The sequence below is a fragment of the Poromitra crassiceps genome (genome assembly GCF_964638095.1).
Source record: "Poromitra crassiceps genome assembly, chromosome: 20".
Lineage (NCBI taxonomy): Eukaryota > Metazoa > Chordata > Actinopteri > Beryciformes > Melamphaidae > Poromitra > Poromitra crassiceps.
Genome location: NC_139637.1, coordinates 15,981,397 through 16,005,134, shown reverse-complemented (window position 1 = coordinate 16,005,134; position 23,738 = coordinate 15,981,397). Strand labels below are relative to the sequence as shown.

General features: G+C 43.8%; 2 protein-coding genes and 1 pseudogene across 3 annotated transcripts in view; 2 read left to right on the top strand and 1 right to left on the bottom strand.

Annotated features, from left to right (window-relative positions):
- Positions 1-23,738, bottom strand: part of LOC310794898 (E3 ubiquitin-protein ligase TRIM35-like) — a 571,381-nt pseudogene that overhangs the window by 472,154 nt on the left and 75,489 nt on the right. The gene's annotated exons all lie outside the window — the stretch shown is intronic.
- On the top strand, positions 474-23,738 carry LOC310794766 (rho-related GTP-binding protein RhoA-C). The gene is made up of 5 exons (XM_083656802.1): positions 474-532; positions 1,755-1,910; positions 19,004-19,124; positions 19,231-19,361; positions 22,103-23,738. Exons 2-5 carry the CDS (start codon positions 1,755-1,757, stop codon positions 22,274-22,276), a joined length of 582 nt encoding a protein of 193 aa, XP_083512928.1. The 5' UTR covers positions 474-532; the 3' UTR covers positions 22,277-23,738.
- On the top strand, positions 9,931-11,617 carry LOC310794452 (kelch-like protein 10; the record flags this gene model as incomplete). Its single annotated transcript, XM_083656448.1, has 3 exons — positions 9,931-10,742; positions 10,894-11,352; positions 11,404-11,617. The coding sequence occupies 3 exons, from the start codon at positions 9,931-9,933 to the stop codon at positions 11,615-11,617; spliced, it is 1,485 nt and encodes a 494-aa protein (XP_083512574.1).

Here is a 23,738-nt window from a genome sequence, read left to right as displayed (position 1 = left end):
AAATATGATAAGTAACATGAACATTAAAATTGGGAAAGGAGTTAATCATACCAAAAAAAATAGCAAACGGCTACATACATATATACAGGTGTATATGTGTGTGTGTGTAAACGTTTTAAAAAGGTTGATTTATGTCTACCTAATATCTATATCTATTTATTATCCTAAATAAATAAACGTATGTAGAGAAAATGTTGTAGAAAAAAGCTAACCAAAGTTTATACAATTGTAAATAATCTATACAATGTTAGTACTTACTGTATTGATTTGAGAAAGGTAAACTAATGCTGCTTAATCTGTGTTGATCACATGACCAGGCTACTTGCTGTAGTCAACTTCCGTTTTCTACACCGGTAAAGGAGATGGTGACGCAGTCTTTCGGCTGGTTGGCTAAACCAGTCTTCACTCATGATTTCCTCGCGTGCTATTGGTTGGAAGTGCGCAGTATGGGCGGGTGTTATCGTCGTGGCACCCTTGGGGGCGGGACTGACAGGTCGGACAGAAAAGCAAGGCGAGCGTCTCAGACAAAAAGGTAAAATGATGTTTAAACAACCAACGCTACTTGTAATACATCTCTGCTTGTTTATTTTGTATATTGCAAAACCTGCCGAAGCAAAACATTTAATTAAGATCGCAAAGTTATTATCTTTGTGGCCAACTTGAGGCCCGCTCTCCTGATAAACTAGGCAAAGTTAGCAAGCTAACTAGCGTTAGTTAGCTCTCTGTGATGGTGACGGAATGGGAACTGCTGCTAGCTAGAAGTAGCTGACACTACTGAATCAGTGAGAAACGTCTTTGTCATAAACTACTGGGTGTTTAATATGGTACATTACGTAACGCAAAGCAATTCATTCACGTTAGATGTTTAAGTTGGTAGTAGATGTAATATTAACATACACAGTAGAATAGCACAAAGTTAATTAACCATCGTTAACGCAGTCGACGGTTAAGTAGCTTAGCTGAACGGTATGTTACCTTTGCCAACACTGTTTTTAGCGTATCTAACGTTAGCTCAAGTCAATATTCTCATTGGGTGGTTAGTTAGCTCCCGGAAACCAGTGAACCGTGAAGGCAACGCTAGGTAAGGTTAGCTTGACAATGACAAACCTGAAAGTTTGTAACTAATCTGACAACACAGTTTTCTCTGATTGAAGAGACACCGAGGTTGTGTCATCATCAGTGGGATGACTTGTGCGTGGTTGTCGAGGAGGTGATGATTCATTCATTCAAGTGAAGAAACCCGAGCTCCGACCATGCAGGAAGCTTGACTGGAAAACTAAGCAGCGAAATTGGCGTGATTAGTAGGTTAGAATAGACAATTGGTGCAGTTTTGACAGACCACATCACCAGTGCCTTCTTTGGTAAAAGTGGCTTCTATAGACGTTTTTTTTGTTGAGATGCCTTTGGTTATTTGTCAGAAATAGCTAAATGGAAAATTCCCCCGCTGTATATTTTAAAGTCCGTACACACTTAGTAATGCACTTAGTGAAAGGCGAGAGACCACAAACAAATGATTGGACAGCTGTGGTCCACAGCCTGTAGTCAGTGTTGTGGCTTTATCAATACAAACAAACATTACTTGAGAGTTTTGGAACGTGGAAAGGTTGGCATGTTGGCACATCAATCCATGCTAGCCAGGTTTCTATCCTGGTGCTACTGCTCACCCAAGACATTTTTACATCAGATCCAGTGTATTAGTAATTCTTTTTGACTGTTAAGTATTTCAATCTTAATTCCAAGTTGTTTTCTTTCAGATGGCTGCAATCCGAAAGAAACTAGTGATAGTCGGCGATGGAGCTTGTGGGAAGACCTGTCTTCTCATAGTGTTCAGCAAGGATCAGTTCCCTGAGGTGTATGTGCCCACAGTGTTTGAAAACTATGTGGCAGATATTGAGGTGGACAGTAAGCAGGTAAGCTGTTTATTTGTAATCAAAGAAAATCTGGAGTACAAAATAATTTATTTCCTCAGACTTACATGAGTCCAATTACAAAGTGTGGAATGTCTGAGTCTCTGCACTTTGGTGGTTTGTCCTAAGGTCTCTCCCATGCCGAGTGCAGCTCCTCTGAAAATCAGTGCGTACTGCATAGTGCATACACTCAGTTTGTTCTGCTAGTCTGACCTCACTCCCATTTACAGGGTTCTCTGTATTTCTTCAGCTGTAGCTGTGAGTAGTGTAAGGGGACATTCAGACCAAAAGCGTTTTTGGAGCTGCCAGCGTCTTTCTGCAATTCATTCTCTATGTAAAAACGCGCTAAACGTGCTCCTCTTTTAAGGAATGCACCTGGCGTTTCAGCGCTGGTGGCGTCTGTTGTTTTTGGAGGAGCGCTGTGGGCGTTTTAAAGCTGAAAAAAGTTGAACATTAGAGGAAAAGCGCCCTGATCGTCTTTTACACTCCTCCTACCTTTTCTCCTCCCGAGGGATTTTCAACCTCGGCTGCTGCTAGAATTGGCAATAATCTGGCTTTCATGTTGACAGTGAACAACATCAAACAGACAAAACCAGCTGGCTACCATCCGTGTGGTCATTGTGTTCTGATCTGTACTGCACGCGACTACAGGGGAAAACAAACGGAGCGCAAAAAAAAACGCTCCGTGCGCTGTGTTTTGGGCACAATGGAAGCGCTCTCAACATGATTTTCGTAGCGTTCTGACTGAAAAAAACACTTTTGGTGTGAATGTCCCCTAATACATATTCATTATGCACACAAGCAGAGCATTGTCCTGACTACGGTTTATGATTTGGGTTGATTTCCTTCTAATGCATGGACTTACGTGCCACAAGCCACAATTGCATTTGGTAGGGACGGCTGTGGCTCAGGAGGTAGAGCGCGTCGTCCACTAACCAGAAGGTCGGTGGTTCGATCCCCGGCTCCTCCAGTCTGCATGTCGAAGTGTCCTTGGGCAAGGGTCAGACACTGAACCCCAAATTGCTCCCGATGGCTGTGCCAGCACCCTGCTTGGCAGCCGGCCACCCTCGGTGTGTGAATGGGTGAATGTAGGCACATTGTAAAGCGCTTTGGATAAAAGCGCTATAAAAATGCAGACCATTTACCAAGTTATGGTACATCGCTAATACAAAACAAAATCCTTAGTATCGGAGGTCACAGAGCCCAGAGAAGTAGTTCACTGATTGAAGTACATTGAAATAAGACATTTGAATTTCCATATTGTGTAAAGGCTCTTGATTTGTGATGAAATAATGCCACAGATGTGTTGCGTCATTGGCGCGATGAATTATGGTCATTGTAGTTCCCCAGCACACTTCGACTTAGATTTAGTGTGTTTTATTGCCATTTGCACAGGTACAGGACAGTACAGGTATATTGGCATTTTTGGTGCATAGCTCCCTGACTCTGCTTCTTTAGCATTACATCTCGATTTGTTTGAAAACTACATTGGTGAGAATTAGCAGCTTCATGCATCACAGCGCCACTCAAAACCAATCCAAAACAAACCAGTACTTCGCTTGTGGATCGTTTACCTGGACAGCCGCCCAAATATTGACATCGTAAACACTTGTCAGTTCCATGCAATGTGAATGTATTTACAGTCTGGCTTGTTTACCTCATCTAATCAGCCATTAGAATGCTAATGGCCATCCAAGTAACCATCAAGAAAACGGAGCATTTGCCTGTCTAACGGCGCATTCCTTTATCGCAAAATAACTGGGATGTTGAGGCTAAATGACGTCACATCCGTTTTGTTAGCGTTCCATTTGCAGAAAACTTGAGCTGGGAAGTTCACTGTTCATTGGTCAGATCCAGTCGCTAGCCAGGCTAGCCATTGTTAGCAATAACCGTTGATAACATGGCATTTCGCGGAATTTTGCGCATACAAACACTGCAGCCTCATGTCCACACAGATATATGTTATGCAGTGCTGTGTGTACTGTGTACAGCTGATTTAATGAGACACAAACAAAACAGAAGTGCTAAACAACATTACTACGATTATAACTACTGTTGTTGCGTGGCGCAGCCATCTTGGATTTTTTTAGGTCGGAGCTGCTGAGGCTCCTACGAGTTTGGAATGGGAAATACCAGCTCTGGTGACGTCACCATCCCAGCTCATGACCTTTGAAGTCGTAAGATTATCAGTTCCCAGTTATAAAGGAATGCACGATAATGGACTAACAGTACACTGCATCCAGGGCTGGGGCTATTTAATCAGTCATAGCTGTTAATTATTACTGGTCAGACAGATTACCATTTTAGGCTCACAATCCTTCAGTATAATACTCAAGAATCAAAATACAAAACCCATGCAATACTCAATAATGGTTTATATTGCACACAAACTTGTGTTGGTGTCATTGAATGTGGAGAAAGATGCATACTGTACCAGTACAAATGTCCAAATAAGGATATCAACATGCACTCTTTAAAGTCAGTATATACTTTGGTCTTGTGAGGTATTGTTAGAAGTAAGTTGCTCTATGCCAGAGGTTTTCAAAGTAGGGCTGCAACTAACGATTATTTTCATAATCGATTAATCTGTCGATTCTTTTCTCGATTAATCGATTAGTTGTTTGGTCTATAAAATGACAGAAAATGGTGGCAAATGACGATCAGTGTTTACCAAAGCCCAAGATGACGCCCTCAAATGTCTTGTTTTGTCCACAACTCAAAGATAATATCAGTTTACTGTCATACAGGAGTAAAGAAACCAGAAAATATTCACATTTACGAAGCTGGAATCAGAGAATTTAGACCTTTTCTCTTAAAATTGTACTCAAAACGATTAATCGATTATCAAAATAGTTGTCGATTAATTTTCTGTCGATCGACTAATCGATTAATCGTTGCAGCTCTATTTCAAAGTGGGAGGCGGGCCTCCCCAGGGGGGGCTCCAAGCAGTTTCAGGTTGAGGCTCAGTGAATGGACGTGAACAAATATTACATTAGTTATTAAAAGGAGATATCATTATAGAATAACCTAAATGTGTGTAATTTGGTTAAAGAAATAGTTTAGAGGTACAGTCGTTTTGGGGAATTTGACAGTTTTCTCCACTTTCCTTCTTTTCTTCTCGGCTGCTCCTGTTAGTTAGCCGTGGCCACAGCGGATCATCTGTTTCCATCTCTTCCTGTCCGCTGCAGCTTCCTCCTGCATGTCCTCCCTCAACACACATCATAAACCTCCTCTTTGGCCTTCCTCTTTTCCTCTCGCCTGGCAGCTCCATCTTCAGCATTCTTCTCCCGACATAACCAGCATCTCTCCTCTGCATGTGTCCAAACCATCTCAATCTGGCCTCTCTCACTTTGTAATGTACTAACTCGTTCCTTATTCTGTCCATCCTTGTCACTCCCAACGAAAATCTTAGCATCTTCAACTCTGCCACCTCCAGCAGAGACCATGTACTGTGCAGGATTGTAGTCACAGAGACCATGTACTGTGCAGGATTGTAGTCAAAGAGAGACCATGTACTGTGCAGCATTGTAGTCACAGAGACCATGTACTGTGCAGTATTGTAGTCACAGAGACCATGTACTGTGCAGGATTGTAGTCAAAGAGAGACCATGTACTGTGCAGCATTGTAGTCACAGAGACCATGTACTGTGCAGTATTGTAGTCACAGAGACCATGTACTGTGCATCATTGTAGTCACAGAGACCATGTACTGTGCAGTATTGTAGTCACAGAGACCATGTACTGTGCAGTATTGTAGTCACAGAGACCATGTACTGTGCAGTATTGTAGTCACAGAGACCATGTACTGTGTAACACTGTAGTCACAGAGACCATGTACTGTGTAACACTGTAGTCACAGAGACCATGTACTGTGTAACACTGTAGTCACAGAGACCATGTACTGTGCAGCATTGTAGGCCAAAAACCATTGAAAAGATGATTTCCAACATGTAAATATTTATTTTCACAGAAAAAGATTGTTCAGGGCGAGCAGGAAAAGTGGGCGTGGCCATTTTCATGACAAGGAGTGGTAAAACAAATGATTCAGAATCATGAAAACTAGGGGTGCACCGATCACGTTTTTTGCCACCGATCACCGATTGCCGATCACCTATGAGAAATATCTGCCCAACCGATCATCGACCGATCACCGATTACCGATTACCGATCACCGATATATATATATATACGCCCTGGGGTGTCCGTAAAAACACGAGGCAGGAGACAGATGCGAGTTCAACCGTTTAGTTGTCAGTTCTCTTCAGTACAGTACAGCAGTATAGGCTCTTTACAGCATTATGACAGTAGGATTGTGTGTGGTCTGGAAAAAGGAGGCAATAAAATATACAAACAGGTCAGTAACCAAGCTTGCTGTTATATAGGCCAATTATAGTGATAATTAACAACTAATAATATATAAATGATAATTAGGTAAACTGTAAGTCAGTTACTCTTAAACACCAGTCTTGAACCATGACTAAAGCCAAAGCGCTCCCACTCATAGAACCGGGGTTATGCACAATAACCGTCATACATTGGGATCCGCATCGAACGAACATCAAAACGACCCGCCCATCGAGGCCGAGTTACAGTGTTATAATTAGCAGCACTATGAGTGCGATCTACATAATGGTGACAGGGTTACATGACGGGAGAAACAACAGAATCACAAGCTACACACGAGCTAAACTCCATCTGAGTAGTGGCATTAATTAGCGCAACAGACAATCAAACCGCAAGTGCACGCCTAAACAAACGTTATTGCAATGATTGCAGGTAGATCGATCTAAAACCAAAAGGGAATGCAATACAGGAATATTAACATAATAATGACTTACTGGTTGGTCATATACGCACACATGGAAGAAAGGGATTAGAACATGTTCAACTGAGAAAGGAAGAAAGTCCGTCTGAACGGAGCGCACATCCACATACTCAGCCGCACACTTTCGCTTCCTTCAAAGTGCCCGCGGGAACATCAATGCTTGCGTGGAAATTGTCTGTGTGTGCGCGTGCACTACCCCGACTACCACAGTAGCACCGTGTCAATCTGGGACTTTAATACACACGGACTTAACAGCATGCAAATGCCTCGGTAGGCGGGAGGACTGGAGGTAACTTCTCTCTGCTGAGTCTGCTCTAATCACCAGCTGATTTGTGTGATTCAAAGACGCAAGGGGTGTGTTGACAGTCTGGTGCGGTGTGTGCATGGAGGTGAGTACACTGACGAAAGCAAAGCGTGTGCTTTGCAACACAATGATATAAACGTTAGAGCACAATATGAAAGTTAAACGATAGACATTGAAGACATGAAAATGGGCTGCCTCATGTTTCTCACGTGCAGCATGATCGGCTATGCGATCGGCAACATTAAAGGAATATCGGAAACAGCAGATCACATATTTGAGGTCCAAATTGGCCGATACAGATTGCGTGCCGATCGATCGGTGCACCCCTAATGAAAACCCCCTAGTTTGACATTAATGAGGGTCAAGCACTGAAACACCTACAGTAAATGAATTGGAAGTTGGAAACCCTCATTAATTTTCTGCTTGCACCTGTATTACTTCCTGTCTTTTAGACACAAAATGGCTCCTGTGAAAAAGGTTTATTGCTTAAAAAATGATCTTAGGTTCTAAGGTTGGACGGGTAGTTATGCATCCCCTGAAAGAAATGTTTTGATTAGGAAATTAAAAGAGGCAGACAGAACCAGAGAGGTCCAATGAGAAAGTTACAGATGCGCGCGCACTCACAGGCACACACACGCGCACACACACACACACACACACACAGTGCCTCAGTAGGATTTATGACATCACTGATGATGTCACAATGTCTATGACATCACTGATGATGTCACAATGTCTGACATCACTGATTAGAGGTCGACCGATTAATCGGCCGGCCGATTAATTGGGGCCGATTATTGGCATTTTTAATTAACACCTTAAGTGCCATAGCCGAAATAATTCGTCTTACATAATCCAACGCTTAAGTGCCAGAGCCGAGTTTACTCGTCTTACATAAACATTTTTTTTTTTTTGACGGTGGGACCTCAATCAACAACTTTTACATCTTCGAGATCACTATTGGAGCAAGATAATGTGTATAATCTATTTTACCGACCCACTAAGTGTTGACAGTGCTCCCCCAGACGACCGAAATCAAAGAAAAAACTGCCGCGGGACCAAGCCGTTCAAGGAAATGCCGTGGCGATTTTACAGTAAATCCATTCAAGACTTGTCTTGCCTGAGAGCGGCCGCGCACCGGCAGCAGCACACAGAGAGCGGAGAGCGATTTGCAAAATAGATCATAGGTGAAACACACTTTGAAACACCTCAGAAAGGCCAGAATCAACATCTGCCCATCGCCCACGCATTCCCCGGCCCATCTTGACTCGCACAAGGAGCGTCTGCACGCAGGCAAGCAGGCAGGCAGGCACACAGGCAGGCAGCAGCAAAAGCGCTTCTGACACGCCCGCTGTACAGCCAGGAGGAAGGAGGAGAAGACACACGGAGGGAGGAGTTTAATGAGAGGGGTGTCTCCTGTTGTTATGGAGGAAATTACTGTTCAAAACTATTGTTTAGAATGTCTGACGGTCTTACTGATGCCAAAAATGAATGGTTAAAGTGACTGTTTCACAAAAAGCCATTTATCTCTGAATAAATTTCCAGACGCTGAAACCATGCTGTACTCAACGGCTAATATCTACATAACTACTAACTCTGCAAACTAACTCTTTTAGACAGAGAAAGCACACATTCTATTAGTTATTTTTAGATGATTGGTGTTCATGAATTCTTAACAGAAAAGAATCCTCGGCTGTCTCTAAAATGAGCCAGAATCGTCAAAAACACCCCTGGCACAACTTACCTACAGGAATGAAAACATGGCTGGCATTCAATGTGTTAATCGGCATCGGCCTGCAAAAAAATTTTTTTTTTTTTTTTTTGGCAGGCCAGGCCAGGCCAGGCCACCGGGCATTTGCCCGACGTGCCCGATTATGCAGTCCGCCACTGAATGTGAGTCTTCTCATGCACCCATGAGCCTACTGTAACGTTACGTTTCCTCAGTCACCACCATCTTCTGCAAACACACTTCTCCCATCAAATGACAGCAAATCTAAACAGTTACATTATTATTATTATTATTATTGTTAATGTATAGAACAGTGCATGAATGAGTTCTCTGACATACTGCTCTCTCGCTATAGCCTACCAGTCACTACTGAAATCTATACCGCATAACCCAATGTATTTTTCTATTTAATAAAAAGAATAATCAAAAACATGTTACTGTACTGGCTAAGATAACATCTTATATTAGATGTAGGCCTACAGTATAATGTTATATTCGATTTTCAATGTGCATGAATGGATAATGGAAATATAGGCTACTAGATTTCTTTAAAAAAAAATACCAACAGAAGAATATTGCACATTTTTTGGGGGCGCTACCCACACGTTTAGCTGTGTGTTTCTCATTCCACGAATGCACAATCCTTACAAGTTGTACCCCGTTGTAAAGGTGACTAATCAGGCTTTCCAACTATATAAAATACAATACCAATTGGTATTATTAAAGGGGAGAAATAATCGAGCAAAATAACGTTTCCAAACTTTTTTTGAGGAGTTTATTTTAATCGTATTTTATCGAATGAAAAAAATAATAATAATCGGCATTATATATCGGCCATCGGCCGCCCTGCTCTCTAAAGATCGGCATCGGCATCGGCCATTGAAAAAGCAATATCGGTCGACCTCTATCACTGATGATGTCATAAATCAGTGATGATGTCACCTAAACAGTGATCATCAGTGATTTATGACATCACTGATGACATCATATACATTGTGACATCATCAGTGATGTCATAAATCCTTCCCATCAGAGGCTATAAGTAGGACCGGCAAGCTGGTGCCAGCTCCAGGAGAAGGACAAAACTCACCCAAACTCCAAATATTTAAGTAAATCACATGTACTGTAGAAGGTATAAGGTATTCATCCAGGTTAGTTGAACAAGATGAACAAACAAGACGAAGGGTCAGATGAGCTGCATCTGGAGGGATCAGTGTGTGACGCGGTGATCAGAGTGGATGATGTGGAATTCAACACCGCCAAGGCCGTCCTCTGCGACTACAGCCAATACTTCAACGCTCTCTTCACCCATGGCTGGACGTCCCAGGACAACATCTACGACATGGCCGGCCCCGTGTCAGCAGACATGATGCGTCTCCTCATAGAGTACGCCTACACCAGCTCTGTCCCGGTGACCGAGGACAACGTGGAGGAGCTGTTGATAGCAGCAGACTACCTCGGCATCATGGGGGTCGTCCGCTCCTGCTGTGAGTTCCTGGAGGTGCGGCTCTGCCCGGAGAACTGCATCGGCATCTTAAAGTTGGTAGACTTGTACTACTGCCCGGACCTGAGGAGCAAGGCCTTTCTCTTCATCCTGGGGCACTTTGAGCAGATTGCCACGGCCTCTGAAGAGTTCCTGGAACTCTCTCTGGAGCAGCTGACGGACATCCTGGCACGAGACGATCTGAACGTGAGACAGGAGAGCACGGTGTTCGAGGCCGTCCTCTGCTGGATCGCCCACTCGCACGAGGAGCGTGAAGGTCACATGTCTGTGCTGCTGCCCAAGATCCGCCTGGGCTTGATGACCACCGACTACTTCATCAACCAGGTGAAGAACAACAGTCTGGTTAAAGACAACGCCGAGTGTGAGGTGATCATCCTCGATGCAGAGAGGGCCATGAATGATGTCATCACCAACAGACCCTCTGACTCGCCCACGCCTGCCTCATGCCATCCTGTTGGCCATTGGAGGCTGGAGTGACAGCGGGCTAAAAAATAGCATTGAGGTATACGATCCCCGTGCCGAGCTCTGGGTCAATGTACCAAACGTTGAACTTAAGTCTCCCCGGGCTTACCACGGTGCCGCTTTCCTAAATAACGTTGTCTACTGTGTTGGCGGCCACAACAGAATGTGGGACAGTCTCAGCAGCGTGCAGAAGTTTGACCTCCGTACTCGTACTTGGCACGATGTGGCACCCATGCATAATCCCCGGGGCGGTGTCAGCGTGGCAGTACTGAATGGCAGGATCTATGCCATGGGAGGCTTCGATGGAAACTTCCGTCTCAACAGTGCCGAGCGCTATGATCCTCAGACTGACAAGTGGACTCTGCTCCCACCCATGAATGAGCAGAGGAGCCAGGCCAGCGCCACAGTCCTCAACGGCAAGGTGTACATCTGTGGTGGTGAAGATGGGAAGAGGATCCTGAACACAGCTGAGTGTTACAACCCAGACACCAACCAGTGGATGAAGATCGCCCACATGAGCAGCAGGCGCTGCGGCTTGGGCGTCATCGCCTACAGACAGCGCGTCTACGCAGTGGGCGGCTGGGACGACCTCAACCTCCTGCGCAGCGCCGAGGCCTACGAGCCGCTAACCAACACGTGGAGCGCCGTGCCCGACATGCTGAATCCACGCAGCGACTATGGCATTGAGGTGATGGACGACCAGCTGTTCGTGTGCGGAGGCTTCAATAAAGAAGACTTCTCCAATAAGGTGGAGCGCTATGACGAGAGCACCAACGAGTGGCACGAGGCCTGCAGTATGAGGAGACCACACAGAGGGCTCAGCTGCTGTGTGGCACATGGACTGTCCAACATGGCCGAGTACGCCGCACCTCATCACATCCTGTAACCCCGCCCTGGGCCGCCCTGCCTGCTTTTTGGCCTTTTGGCTGATTGCCGATGGCGATATATATGCTAAAGTTTTCCACCTAATTTCAGAGCCATCGAGTCTCTCCTGTAGTGGAATTAACACATTATTATACTACTCTTATCATGATGGCCCACTGGCAGATGCTGACATAAACACAAAGCTTTTCAGAATGTACACATTCACTGAGCATCATAAGAAACTACTTCAACTTACTTAGGTTATGAAAAACCTGCCATATTCTTATTTATGTAACAATTTCAGTTGATATCAGCCATATTGGCAGAAAGGACCCCAGTGGAAATAAGTAGGCTTCTAGTTCGCAACTTTAAGCTACTTTACTGGGCTATCCTTGGATAATTGTTTTCTTCGATTTACATAATGTGCACCATTTTTAAAATGTTTTTACTATAAATGTAATTTGTAATGTTCTTTTTGTAGTTTCATCCGAAATAAACTAAACTAAACGTTTGTGTGTGTGTGTGTGTGTGTGTGTGTGTGTGTGTGTGTGTGTGTGTGTGTGTGTGTGTGTGTGTGTGTGTGTGTGTGTGTGTGTGTGTGGTCGCTTTCACATATAAGCAGGTGGACTCAGATTCGGGGGGGTGAAGTTGCAACATTGTTGCGATTTTCATTTGGTCTGGTTCTCTTTCACACAGCAATTTGTCACAAGCAGCAAACTTTCTGAACAATGTCACATGGTCCAAACAGTCACTCATCTATTGGACAGAATAGAGAAGGGAAATCTCTCCTCTCTTCAGCAGGCTTCTTGCCTGGCTTAGGGCTGACTCAGAGCCATGTAGATAGAAGAGTCCCAACATCTCCATTCACTCCAATGGACCAGTTTCTTTTTCCAGGAAGTAAGGTCCTGGAACTCTTGAGTAAAAAAAGCAGCACTGTCGAGTTGCAGCAAAATAGACAGTTTGTGTTGTACTTTGAAAGGGTTTTTCATCCCTTGAATCAAATTGTACATTATCAGCTTTATTTTAGCATGCAAAAGTAGCGCGAGACCCATTCCTGGCTGTTCATTGGCTTATGAGTCTCGCATTTTGGACCTCCGCTGCCACTCTCTCTCTAGAGGACACTAGGCTGACTGAACAACACAAGTGAATCCGCAAAACACAAACCATGGAGCAACACCTGCGATGTTGGGATTTCTGGTTTTACTTTGGTGTTAATATCAAATAAATATTTGACAAGAATGTGCCCAATATGAGCAGCAGATGAGGCAGCAAGCTGTTGAACATTTCATTCTGCAGATGAGTAGCCTAGCCTAGCCTACGTACCGAAGGAGATAGGCAAGCCGGCCAGCTGTTGAGAAACAATGTGTTGTTGTTATGGCGACGTACGTATTATGGTGACGTACGTCACGCAGGTACTGTACACGTGTGCAGTGTACAGTAGCAGTGTTTGTTTTGCTCCCTTCTACCATCTTCTACTCATGATACACTGCATGAGTGCATCAGATGCACTGGCGCTCTTGTGTTTAGTCCGGTTTGCTTTCGCACAACAAACGAACCGCGCCAGGGTTCACTTGGAAGCCAACCGCGACCCACGTTTTCAAGCGGACCAGAGTTTGTTTGTTTGTTCCCCAACAGAGTTCGTTTGGTCTTTCACACCACCCCAAACAAACCGCACTATCCCAGGAAAGGAACTCTGGTGCGGTTAAAGCAGACCAAACAGCTTATATGTAAAAGCGACCTTATATTCATAATAAGGGTCAAATAAGGATAGAACAATGAAGAAAAATCACAATATGGCCGCTGCTCACTTCTACAAGAGCTTAAATACGGATTAGGACTTGGGTTTGGGTTTAAATTTAGGTTTCAGATTTGAATTACGCTTACCTGTATGGTTAAAGAGCCCCTTTGCCAATTTGCAACCAGGCCAGCTTTGTATCATTACAGTATCGGTAATGAGGGATGTTTAATTTGCCATATTGCCTGTAGTGGCTCCATATTGCCTGTAGTGGGAGCTCCATATTGCCTGTAGTGGCTCCATATTGCCTGTAGTGGGAGCTCCATATTGCCTGTAGTGGCTCCGTATTGCCTGTAGTGGCTCCATGTTGCCTGTAGTGGCTCCATATTGCCTGTAGTGGCTCCATATTGCCTGTAGTGGGAGCTCCATATTGCCTGTAGTGGCTCCGTATTGCCTGTAGTGGCTCCATGTTGCCTGTAGTGGCTCCATATTGCCTGTAGTGGCTCCATGTTGCCTGTAGTGGCTCCGTATTGCCTGTAGTGGCTCCATGTTGCCTGTAGTGGCTCCGTATTGCCTGTAGTGGCTCCATGTTGCCTGTAGTGGCTCCATATTGTCTGTAGTGGCTCCATATTGCCTGTAGTGGGAGCTCCATATTGCCTGTAGTGGCTCCATATTGCCTGTAGTGGCTCCATGTTGCCTGTAGTGGCTCCATATTGCCTGTAGTGGCTCCATATTGCCTGTAGTGGCTCCATGTTGCCTGTAGTGGCTCCATATTGCCTGTAGTGGCTCCATGTTGCCTGTAGTGGCTCCATATTGCCTGTAGTGGCTCCATGTTGCCTGTAGTGGCTCCATGTTGCCTGTAGTGGCTCCATATTGCCTGTAGTGGCTCCATGTTGTCTGTAGTGGCTCCATGTTGCCTGTAGTGGCTCCATATTGCCTGTAGTGGCTCCATATTGCCTGTAGTGGCTCCATATTGCCTGTAGTGGGAGCTCCATATTGCCTGTAGTGGCTCCATATTGCCTGTAGTGACTCCATGTTGCCTGTAGTGGCTCCATATTGCCTGTAGTGGCTCCATGTTGCCTGTAGTGGCTCCATGTTGCCTGTAGTGGCTATATGTTGCCTGTAGTGGCTCCATATTGCCTGTAGTGGCTCCATATTGCCTGTAGTGGCTCCATGTTGCCTGTAGTGGCTCCATGTTGCCTGTAGTGGCTATATGTTGCCTGTAGTGGCTCCATATTGCCTGTAGTGGCTCCATATTGCCTGTAGTGGCTCCATATTGCCTGTAGTGGCTCCATATTGCCTGTAGTGGCTCCATATTGCCTGTAGTGGCTCCATATTTCCTGTAGTGGCTCCATATTGCCTGTAGTGGCTCCATATTGCCTGTAGTGGCTCCATATTGCCTGTAGTGGCTCCATGTTGTCTGTAGTGGCTCCATATTGCCTGTAGTGGCTCCATATTGCCTGTAGTGGCTCCATGTTGCCTGTAGTGGCTCCATATTGCCTGTAGTGGCTCCATATTGCCTGTAGTGGCTCCATATTGTCTGTAGTGGCTCCATATTGCCTGTAGTGGCTCCATATTGCCTGTAGTGGCTCCATATTGCCTGTAGTGGCTCCATATTGCCTGTAGTGGCTCCATATTGTCTGTAGTGGCTCCATATTGTCTGTAGTGGGAGCTCCATGTTCACTTGCATGCTGCTTCGTGGTCCAAATTATGCGTTTTGCATCATTTGGACCAGGAAGCAGCTTCAAGGATGGTAAAATGTGTGAAAGTTTGTAGAGCACTGTATGGGCAGTACCATAACCTGCTGTACGGGCACTTGAATGCAACAGGCTATACACGGTCACAGGTAGCTGACGTCATAGTGTGCGATGCATGTTTAGGTGAATAGGCTAGTGAGTAGCTAATAGCTAGGCTAGTGTGCGTGCTAACCTACAAAATGCTGCAACCCGGCTCCAGCTAGCAAGCCTCTCTCGAGCAACATCACCACAAACAAACAACCAGCTCCACAATACAATGTCGGTGTCAATAGCTGGCACTGGACAACTGGAAGAGCGCTAGCCGAGAGAGGAGAGCCAGACCGCCGGGGAGCGTTGTAGTTACTGTAATTACACCAGTAACTACAACGGCTGTTATGATCATATTTTATGATAATCTTTTAAATCACTGCTAAAAACCCACCAGTTTAAAACCGCTTTTCAGTGATTTTAGGTCATTTTATTTTCTGTTCTTAACTCATTCAGGGCCAGTTTAGGACTGCCAATATTTAGCACAGGCCAAAGATTTTCATAATTGTTGGTCATCTTTCAAGACCCACAGTAAATTATCTATTAGCACCAGAGTGATTTGCAATACCTCAAAATGAAGATGTACGTCTCTGGGTTCACCAGGAAAAAAAAAGTGAGCTTTTAGCATGTTCTGTACTCTACTTATAGCCATTTATATACACCCTGTTTTCCCCCAAAAGGTCTCCCTGAGAAAATAAACAGGAGAAAAGGCAATTTTTGTAAAAGGGCACAATCTCAGGCAGAACTCACTCTCAATTCTTTTATTTTGAACTGTATTGACAAAAGACATGTAAATATTATTCGTTAGGACACAAATGACAAAAAAAAATATATATATATATATATTAGGCATGGGTCGATTTCCGGTTTTACCGGTTCGGTTCGGTATACGAGCCCAAACCGGTTTGATCACGTGCAAACCGAAAAAACCGAAAAAAAAAAAAAAAAAAAATTAAGTTTTTTTTTTTTTTTTTTTTTGCCAGTCCATTCTGATTGCACTATTGTTCGTATTAGCCTCTTCTCAAGTTGCACTAGTAGGCAAAAGTCTTATTTTGTTTATTATGTTGATGTTTGAAGAAAAGTTAAGCTGAATAGTTATGAGAAATAAAAACAGTGTGTTGTTACAGTTAAAAGGTTCTGCTTATTTGTATTCAGTGTTCGTGCTGGTTGGCAGCATACCAGCTTAGAGGTGCATTATCGCCACCAACTGCAGCCGCTTTGATACGTTTTTTTGGGGAATATCGAACCGGTTTCAAAATGTTCAAACCGATTTTGATGTTTAGAAGAAAAGTTGAGCTGAATAGTTATGAGAAATAAATACAGGGTGTTTGTTACACAGGTGTCCTGCTTCTTTTTATTCAGTATCATTGCTGGTTGACAATACCAGCTTAGAGGTGTATTATCGCTATCAGGTGGACTGAAGTTGCACTACAGACAGTTATGGGCCACACTCGGGAGCCCTGCTTGGAAAAAAAAAAATTATTACAAAAAAAATCGGTACACCGGTTCGATCCGGTTTAGACGGCAATATCGAACCGGTTTTTAAATTTTCAAACCGACCCAGCCCTAATATATATATATATACACATGAAGTGCTTTTTTTTTACATTCAACAATACAGTTTACTCGGTGTGAGTGAGTGTGCAGACAGACAGACAGACAGACAGACAGACAGACACACCGACAGACAGACAGACAGACAGACAGACAGACACACACACACACACACACACACACACACACACGATCCCCCTTTTAGATTTCTAACCCCACATAGGATAAGCAATAACCACGCCCTGTGGCGCTGGGATTGGCCAGGAGCAACACTGGAGGGCACGCAGCCCAGCGATTTCATGAACCAACTGAATAGCTCTTGAGAAAGGACAGCGGGCTGCTGTGACTGCCGCTTCTGCCTTGTGTGTTTATTTTGTTTTGTTCTGGTCCACCAGTCCTCGTCCATGTCTCCCTGTCATATCCTCCCTGCTATCTGATCGTTCCCGTTTTCCCCTCGGCTATTCAACACGTCCTCACTGCCCTCGCAAACTGATCGATCATTTCCTCATTCCTCCGATGATCAAACACATCTCTTGATTACTTTCTCCCGTTTTCTCCCGGCTGGCACAGAGGAAGGCGACTCCAGCTCGTGCAGCGCGCCGAAGCGCGTTTCAATGGCGTTTCTCCTGTCTGCACAAGGAAGCGTTACCCGTTTTCTGCTTTTCCTCTTGCTCAATTTCAAAACAACAGCTGCGGTATGTGTTTGATCGCGTGTTGTCGGCTACCCTTTGAGGATAGGGACCAGATGACATGTCAGAGGCTGGGAAAGTGTTTGCTGCACGCGCTGCTCTAATAAAACCAAAAACACGTCAAACACGTCTTTGGCGTGGATGGCTATTTCTGATAACACGTCAAAGACGTATTTGGCGGTGAATGAGTTAATGTGATTCATTTTTGGCTTTTAACTCATTGAGTGCCAAGGACGGACATGTTCGTCATTTCAAATAGTAACGTAGAGTGCCAAGGACGGACATGTTCGTCAATTGCGTTTTTTGACGGTGGGGCGTCGATCAAAGCCTTCTGCCTCTGATGTACAAATATTATAGCTATTGGATGTGTCTAACCTATTTTACAGAACCCTTAGGTGGCGACAGTGCTCTCCACATAACAGAAAGGCAAGGAAAAAACAAAGAAGAAGTCGTTATGGAAACGGAAATCGCATCGCATCCGTATGCATCGATATGCTGAAGCACGTTACTGCAGCTGTGCCTGCAGCAGCCAATCTGCTCCCACAATTGAGCCGCTCCGTGTCGGTTGCGACAGTACATCCGCACATCCACACCGTGGAGTTGTTATTATTCTCAACTGGAAGCATCGTTGCCGGTGACAAACACACGCGGAACGCTGTAAAAAAGCAGGATGTCAAGCACCCTTCACTGTGCGCACAGCAAACTCAGCAGAGAGCCACCACAGACAGGAGGAGGAGTGTGCAGTTGAGGCGGGGCGGGGCGGGGGGGGGGGGGAGGGGGCACGCAGAGCAGCACACACACAACACCCAGACAGACCCAGGCAGCAGGACAGGATTGACAAACGCAAGCCAGAATATCCGATGCCCACCAGCAGCAAATCAAGACCAGCAAGAAGCTGCAACCAGCAGCGCACGCAGGGGCCAGCGCTGCTGGTTGTAGCTAAAAAATATTATTCTGCCAAACAGAATTCCCTGGCCTTCACTGTTTTATTGAAGGAAATTATTTTTGAGGTGTGACTACATTAGAAAAGATTAGCTTCAGAGTCAGTGATGTGCTTGAAATGTTTAATTTCACAAAAGGCCAATTATCTCAGCTTCTAGAAAAAAATTGCTGTTTTTGGATGAATCAAGCTATCTTCTCCGGCTCATAACTAAAGAACGGAAAATGGGATCAATAAACTTTTTTTTGCAGATGATAGAATAGAGTCTCATCGTTCTTTGTGCGTGTTCAGTGTTTACATAGTAATATCACACAATATTCTGTGGGCCTCGAGAAATCACTGAAAACGCTCTGAAACTCTGGCACTGGGAGCATCCCTCCTCCAAAAGTGGCTGGCACTCAATGAGTTAATGGTCATTTGTGGTTTTTGTCCTGCTTTATTCATTGTGCATTTTAAATTGTCTTGCCTGTTTTTATTGTAAAGCACTTTGTAACTGTGTTTTGAAAAGTGCTATATAAATAGTTTATTATTATTATTATTATAATTATTATTATTATATTTTACTTGCAGCTTTAGTAAAAGCTATATCAAGTTGTTATTAACTGTTGTTCACTGCACCTGCAGTGTCAGTGAAATTGGCACGAGGCAGTCTGTTGAAAGCAGTCCTGCTGTAACGAACGGGATGTGATCTCCTCGGCTGTTGCAGGTGGAGCTGGCTCTGTGGGACACAGCGGGGCAAGAGGACTACGACCGCCTGAGGCCTCTCTCCTATCCCGACACGGACGTCATCCTCATGTGCTTCTCCATCGATAGCCCCGACAGTTTAGGTGAAGCCTCGCTCCTTCTGACTGTTGCTCTTTTTTTGTCATGCGTGTTCTGGCTGTCTTTGATCGCCACATGTTCCAAATGTGTAATACCCCGTGTTTCATACAGAGAATATCCCAGAGAAGTGGACTCCTGAGGTCAAGCACTTTTGTCCCAATGTGCCCATCATTCTGGTGGGAAACAAGAAAGACCTGCGAAATGACGACCACACACGTCGGGAGTTAGCAAAGATGAAACAGGTTAGTAATGGCATTATACCTAGTAGCTAATAGAGCTCATTTAAATACCTTTAGGGGTTAAATCCTGTCGGACTCTTGAGTCGATTTGATTGTGTCCAGCTATTTCAAGTAATTTTATTTCAGTTAGAGGGAGGTCCCCATCATTATAAAACCTGCAATGGTTGTGACATCCGTTGTTTTTTATTAGCTCTTGATCTTTGATTATCTTAAATGTTTTAACGTTACCATTTGGGGTTGTGAAATCTTCGTCAGCATTTTGGAAATTTGTATTTTCTTAAAGTGATGATAATCTGCAAGATTTTTCACTTATGTATTAGTATCTTTGGAGCCAAGTGATCATTGCTGTTTTTTGTTTGTTTGTTTTTGGAGTGCACTAGTGCACTTCCCAGAGATGACTTCACACTAGCTGTGTTTCCATTACAGTTTTTCGCAAAATAATTGCGATATTTCTACAACTTCGACAATGTACAATTGCGACTTGTAGGCGTTTCCATTGAAGTTGGAAATTTCCATTAGCCTACCAGCAGCTGCCTGCCACAGTGGATCTGCCCCATATCCCGTCCCCTGCATGCTCAAATCCAACCAATGGTCAATGCAAATCACAACATGAAGTTACAACACATATAAACGAGCCTGATTATCAATTCAAAATAAAATTAGTTGCAAAATGTTGCTGGCTGCGGTGAATGCAGTGAGCGTGACAGGCAGAGGAAAAAAGCCTAATAGCCTACAACTGGTCCGATTTAGAGATGGAGGGGGGAAAAGGCTGATTTGGTCAATAATCACAATTTTGTGTAGCTATTATAATTATAACACTGCACCTGAAACGTGTGTAATGTATTACTCACAGTCACTGTATTCACTTCAGTCAGGAGCACGCACCGCACCGGTGTGTGCTTGCTTTTCATCCCCTAGCGCTGTGCCAAATGCGCGCACACAGGCAGCCTGTCACCATGGACCGATTTCTGCCATTAAACATTATCTATTTTATATTTATTTTGCATAACACTCGTCTTTCTGCTAGCGTTGCTTCAAAGTTTTCCATTGCTGCGGAGGTTTTGCCACGGCTTATCGAACCGTTTCTTCCTCATTTTTCGCTGCTTTTCCAAAGCAGAATGGGTCACATGACGTGCTAATGCGAAAAAAGTGTTTCCATTACACTTTTGCGATAAACTGCTATATCGACACGTCTGAAAAACCACCTCATGACAGCGCAAAAACGTTTTGCGATATTTGGGAGGTTTTTCGAAATTTACGTGTTTCCATTACCCAATTTCTATTGCGATATTTAGATTTTGCGCATTTATGAGGGTAATGGAAACACTCTCAGTGTCACCAGTCCTCTGAGAGATTTGTATTTTTTCTTAAACAAATAATCCACTTTGATAGGGTGATATTTCAAAGTTGTTTAAAATCACATTGTACTTCATTTTATACCTGTAGATTAGATTACATATTAATCTCAGTGGGGTCAGAAATGTCACTTGAAAGGGTATACTGTACATGTCAATGCATCAACTCACCACTCACCAGAGATTAGTTTTGTAAAGGCGGAATAATTAAAAAATGTCTCCACAGTGGAGCATCATGTCCCCAGACCTCCCTACTGTCTCTGGGCCCTGTCGCTCTAGCCTGGGTAAACCCAGCCTCCACGTGACCTGCTCTCAGACCTGCTCTCAGTCACTACCTAGTGACTAGTGAGCAGGGTCTGTCTGAGAGCAGGTCACGTGGGGGCTGGGTTTACCCAGGCTCCTGTTCCTCCTATGTCAATGTGGATAACTGAGGTAGCTGGATACCTTCGGTGACAATGTGACATAAACATGACACTGTCTGTTCCTTGGAGGAAGCTTAAAATGTAGGCAACAGCCCCTTAAGCCCATCAATGAACTCATTTCCAGACATGGCTGCTCCTTTCCTCAGAGAAGAGCCAATAGATTAAGGCACCATTATAATTAGACAGGCTTTCGGAACAGAATGTGCACTGAGAGATCACTTAGATTATTTGGCGTTTAAAAGATTAATTTCCACAATTAAGAGTTAATTACCTATACACCCAACAAATAAACATGGGCACTCTGGAAGTATATTAAGTACATTAAGGAAGTATATTTTGTCCAAATAAGTTTCAACAAATTAATTTCCATAAAATATAAGAAAATAACATTTACAATTTTCCAAAAAAAGTTTGGTTTGATATCAGAATCAAACAAATTAAATAAACACCCACACACCATTTGTTATTTGAAACTGCCAACACTGCTATAGTATAGACGGTTTTCACCAGAGCGCAACCCCACAGCACTTCCTTTTTCTCAGCATTCGGCAAACTGCAGAAATATTCACTCGACATCGTTACTTTTGTTTTCGCTGCTCAGCTGTATAGACGGTTTTCACGGAATGGTCAGTCCTGCACTTGAATGTTTTTTTTTCTTTTATGTCCATAGCAAACACTGCAACAGGAAGTGAGCGGGGGTTCAATTTAGAATGTTTTTGTTGTCAAGTTAAAACCGTCTATACTGTAGTGGTTGGATTGAAATATTCAAATGCAATGCCACAAAGGTGGCACGGTTGCATTGACTGATATAGGTTCGGAAAATATTATTGACGTGCGAATTAATCGCACAAAAAAAACACTCCCGATGTGTAAGGACCTTAACCCTGTACCTTTTTTTTTTTTAATAAAAATGTCATATTTGTTCAGTTCAGTTGTTAATCCTTTGCTGCTTGATCTATCAAAACAGGAACCAGTGAAGGCGGAAGAGGGAAGGGACATGGCTAACCGCATCAATGCCTTTGGTTATTTGGAGTGCTCGGCCAAGACGAAAGACGGTGTAAGGGAGGTGTTTGAGATGGCCACCAGGGCGGCGCTGCAGGCCAAGAAACGAGGCAAGAAGAACGGCTGCCTTCTGCTATAGAGCGTCGGGAGAGACGGGAGCGGGGGGGGACGGGGACAACAAACCAGGCCAAGGAAAAAGTCTGCATCCCTCTTCTCTGTCTGCCTTCACACTGAGGCGGGCAAGACTTCACATGGGGATTAGGGACAGGGGAGAAGCCAGGCCAAAGGAAATAAGAGATGAGAGGTCAAATGTATTGGTGAAAAAATGGGAGTATAAACACATAAGGCCAAGGTCACTGCGATTAGCTTTCAAATGAAAATCACATGGTTAAGATTTTTCATTAGGTCCTCAACTTAAGAGAAGGTAACGAGAAGAACATCTCTCTCCACTCAAACCTTTTCAAAGTGTGGCAGTGCAGTTCAGTAGGCCTGCCCATTCTCCGCTCTCTGGGAGTATGACCACCAAGATTGATCTTCTCTCTGGTCCTACGCCTCGGCACCATTTGTTCTGGTTGAGACAAGTTCCAGAAGAGATCAGGGGGGCATCATCGCATCAAAAAGAAAAAGTATGCTTGACCAGCTTTTGTCAGACTTCCGTGGCTTGCAGTGTGTCTGTCTGTGCTTGTCTTTCACTTCTGTGATCATCATCATTCCATAGGTGTTTTTCTTTTCTTTTGTTTTCCCTATGGATAAATAGACCAACCTGACTTCATGTGGGCCGGCCTTTATCATTTATCATATATAGTTCATTTGATACCATTATCATGAAAGAAAAAAAGTTTTTATTTGCATTTGACCGTAAATGCATACTTCATTACTTGGATAAAAGACCAACTGATTTTTAAGTGTTTTTATAAGCTTGTTCATGTATTATATAAATGAAGAATTGAGTTGATCCTTAGTTGGGCTCTCGAGTCAGAATATATTGTTGGGTTGATGTGGACTGTCAGATACACTGTCAGGGTTTGAGATAGCCTGGGTGAACCCAGCCTCCACGTGACCTCCGTGTCACATCAGTCACCAAGATAGTCTGTGACGTCACGTTGAAGGCTGGCTTCACCCAGGCTAGGTTTGAGAGGTGGGGACGAGTTCGTAATATACAGATGGGTATGAAAGCTTTTACAAATTGGCATATTCTTCTTTTAAGATTTGTTGCCTGCATGCCAGGCTGTTATTGGGAGTTTTAACATTGGACTTGTTTTTGCCTTTCTGCCAGTCCACTCACGTGTCTAGAACTGCCGTTTTGTTTTCTCTTGTACTTTTAACTTTCTGTGATATTCTACTGGCTTATCATTTTGTATTAGTTGCACATATTTTGAAGAAAAAAAAGAAGGAAAAAAAGAAAAAAAATCAACTTAAAAGGACGAGTTTAAGATTTGAAAAGAAAATGTCAAATTATGGAATGCAAAATGCAAGTAACTCATTAAACGATTGGTTATTTGTGAGAGGAAGAAAGTCTTTTGTATACATATGTATCCTCGCATTTCTGCAGTTGTCTTTTTAAATGTATTCTAAAGGAAATAAATTGTAACAGGGAATGA

Coding starts and splice junctions, on each gene's coding strand:
- LOC310794766 (XM_083656802.1), top strand. CDS start 1,755: ATGGCTGCAATCCGAAAGAAACTAGTGATAGTCGGCGATGGAGCTTGT. Junction 19,125..19,230: donor CGATAGCCCCGACAGTTTAG/GTGAAGCCTCGC, acceptor TGTTTCATACAG/AGAATATCCCAGAGAAGTGG. Junction 19,362..22,102: donor AGTTAGCAAAGATGAAACAG/GTTAGTAATGGC, acceptor CTATCAAAACAG/GAACCAGTGAAGGCGGAAGA.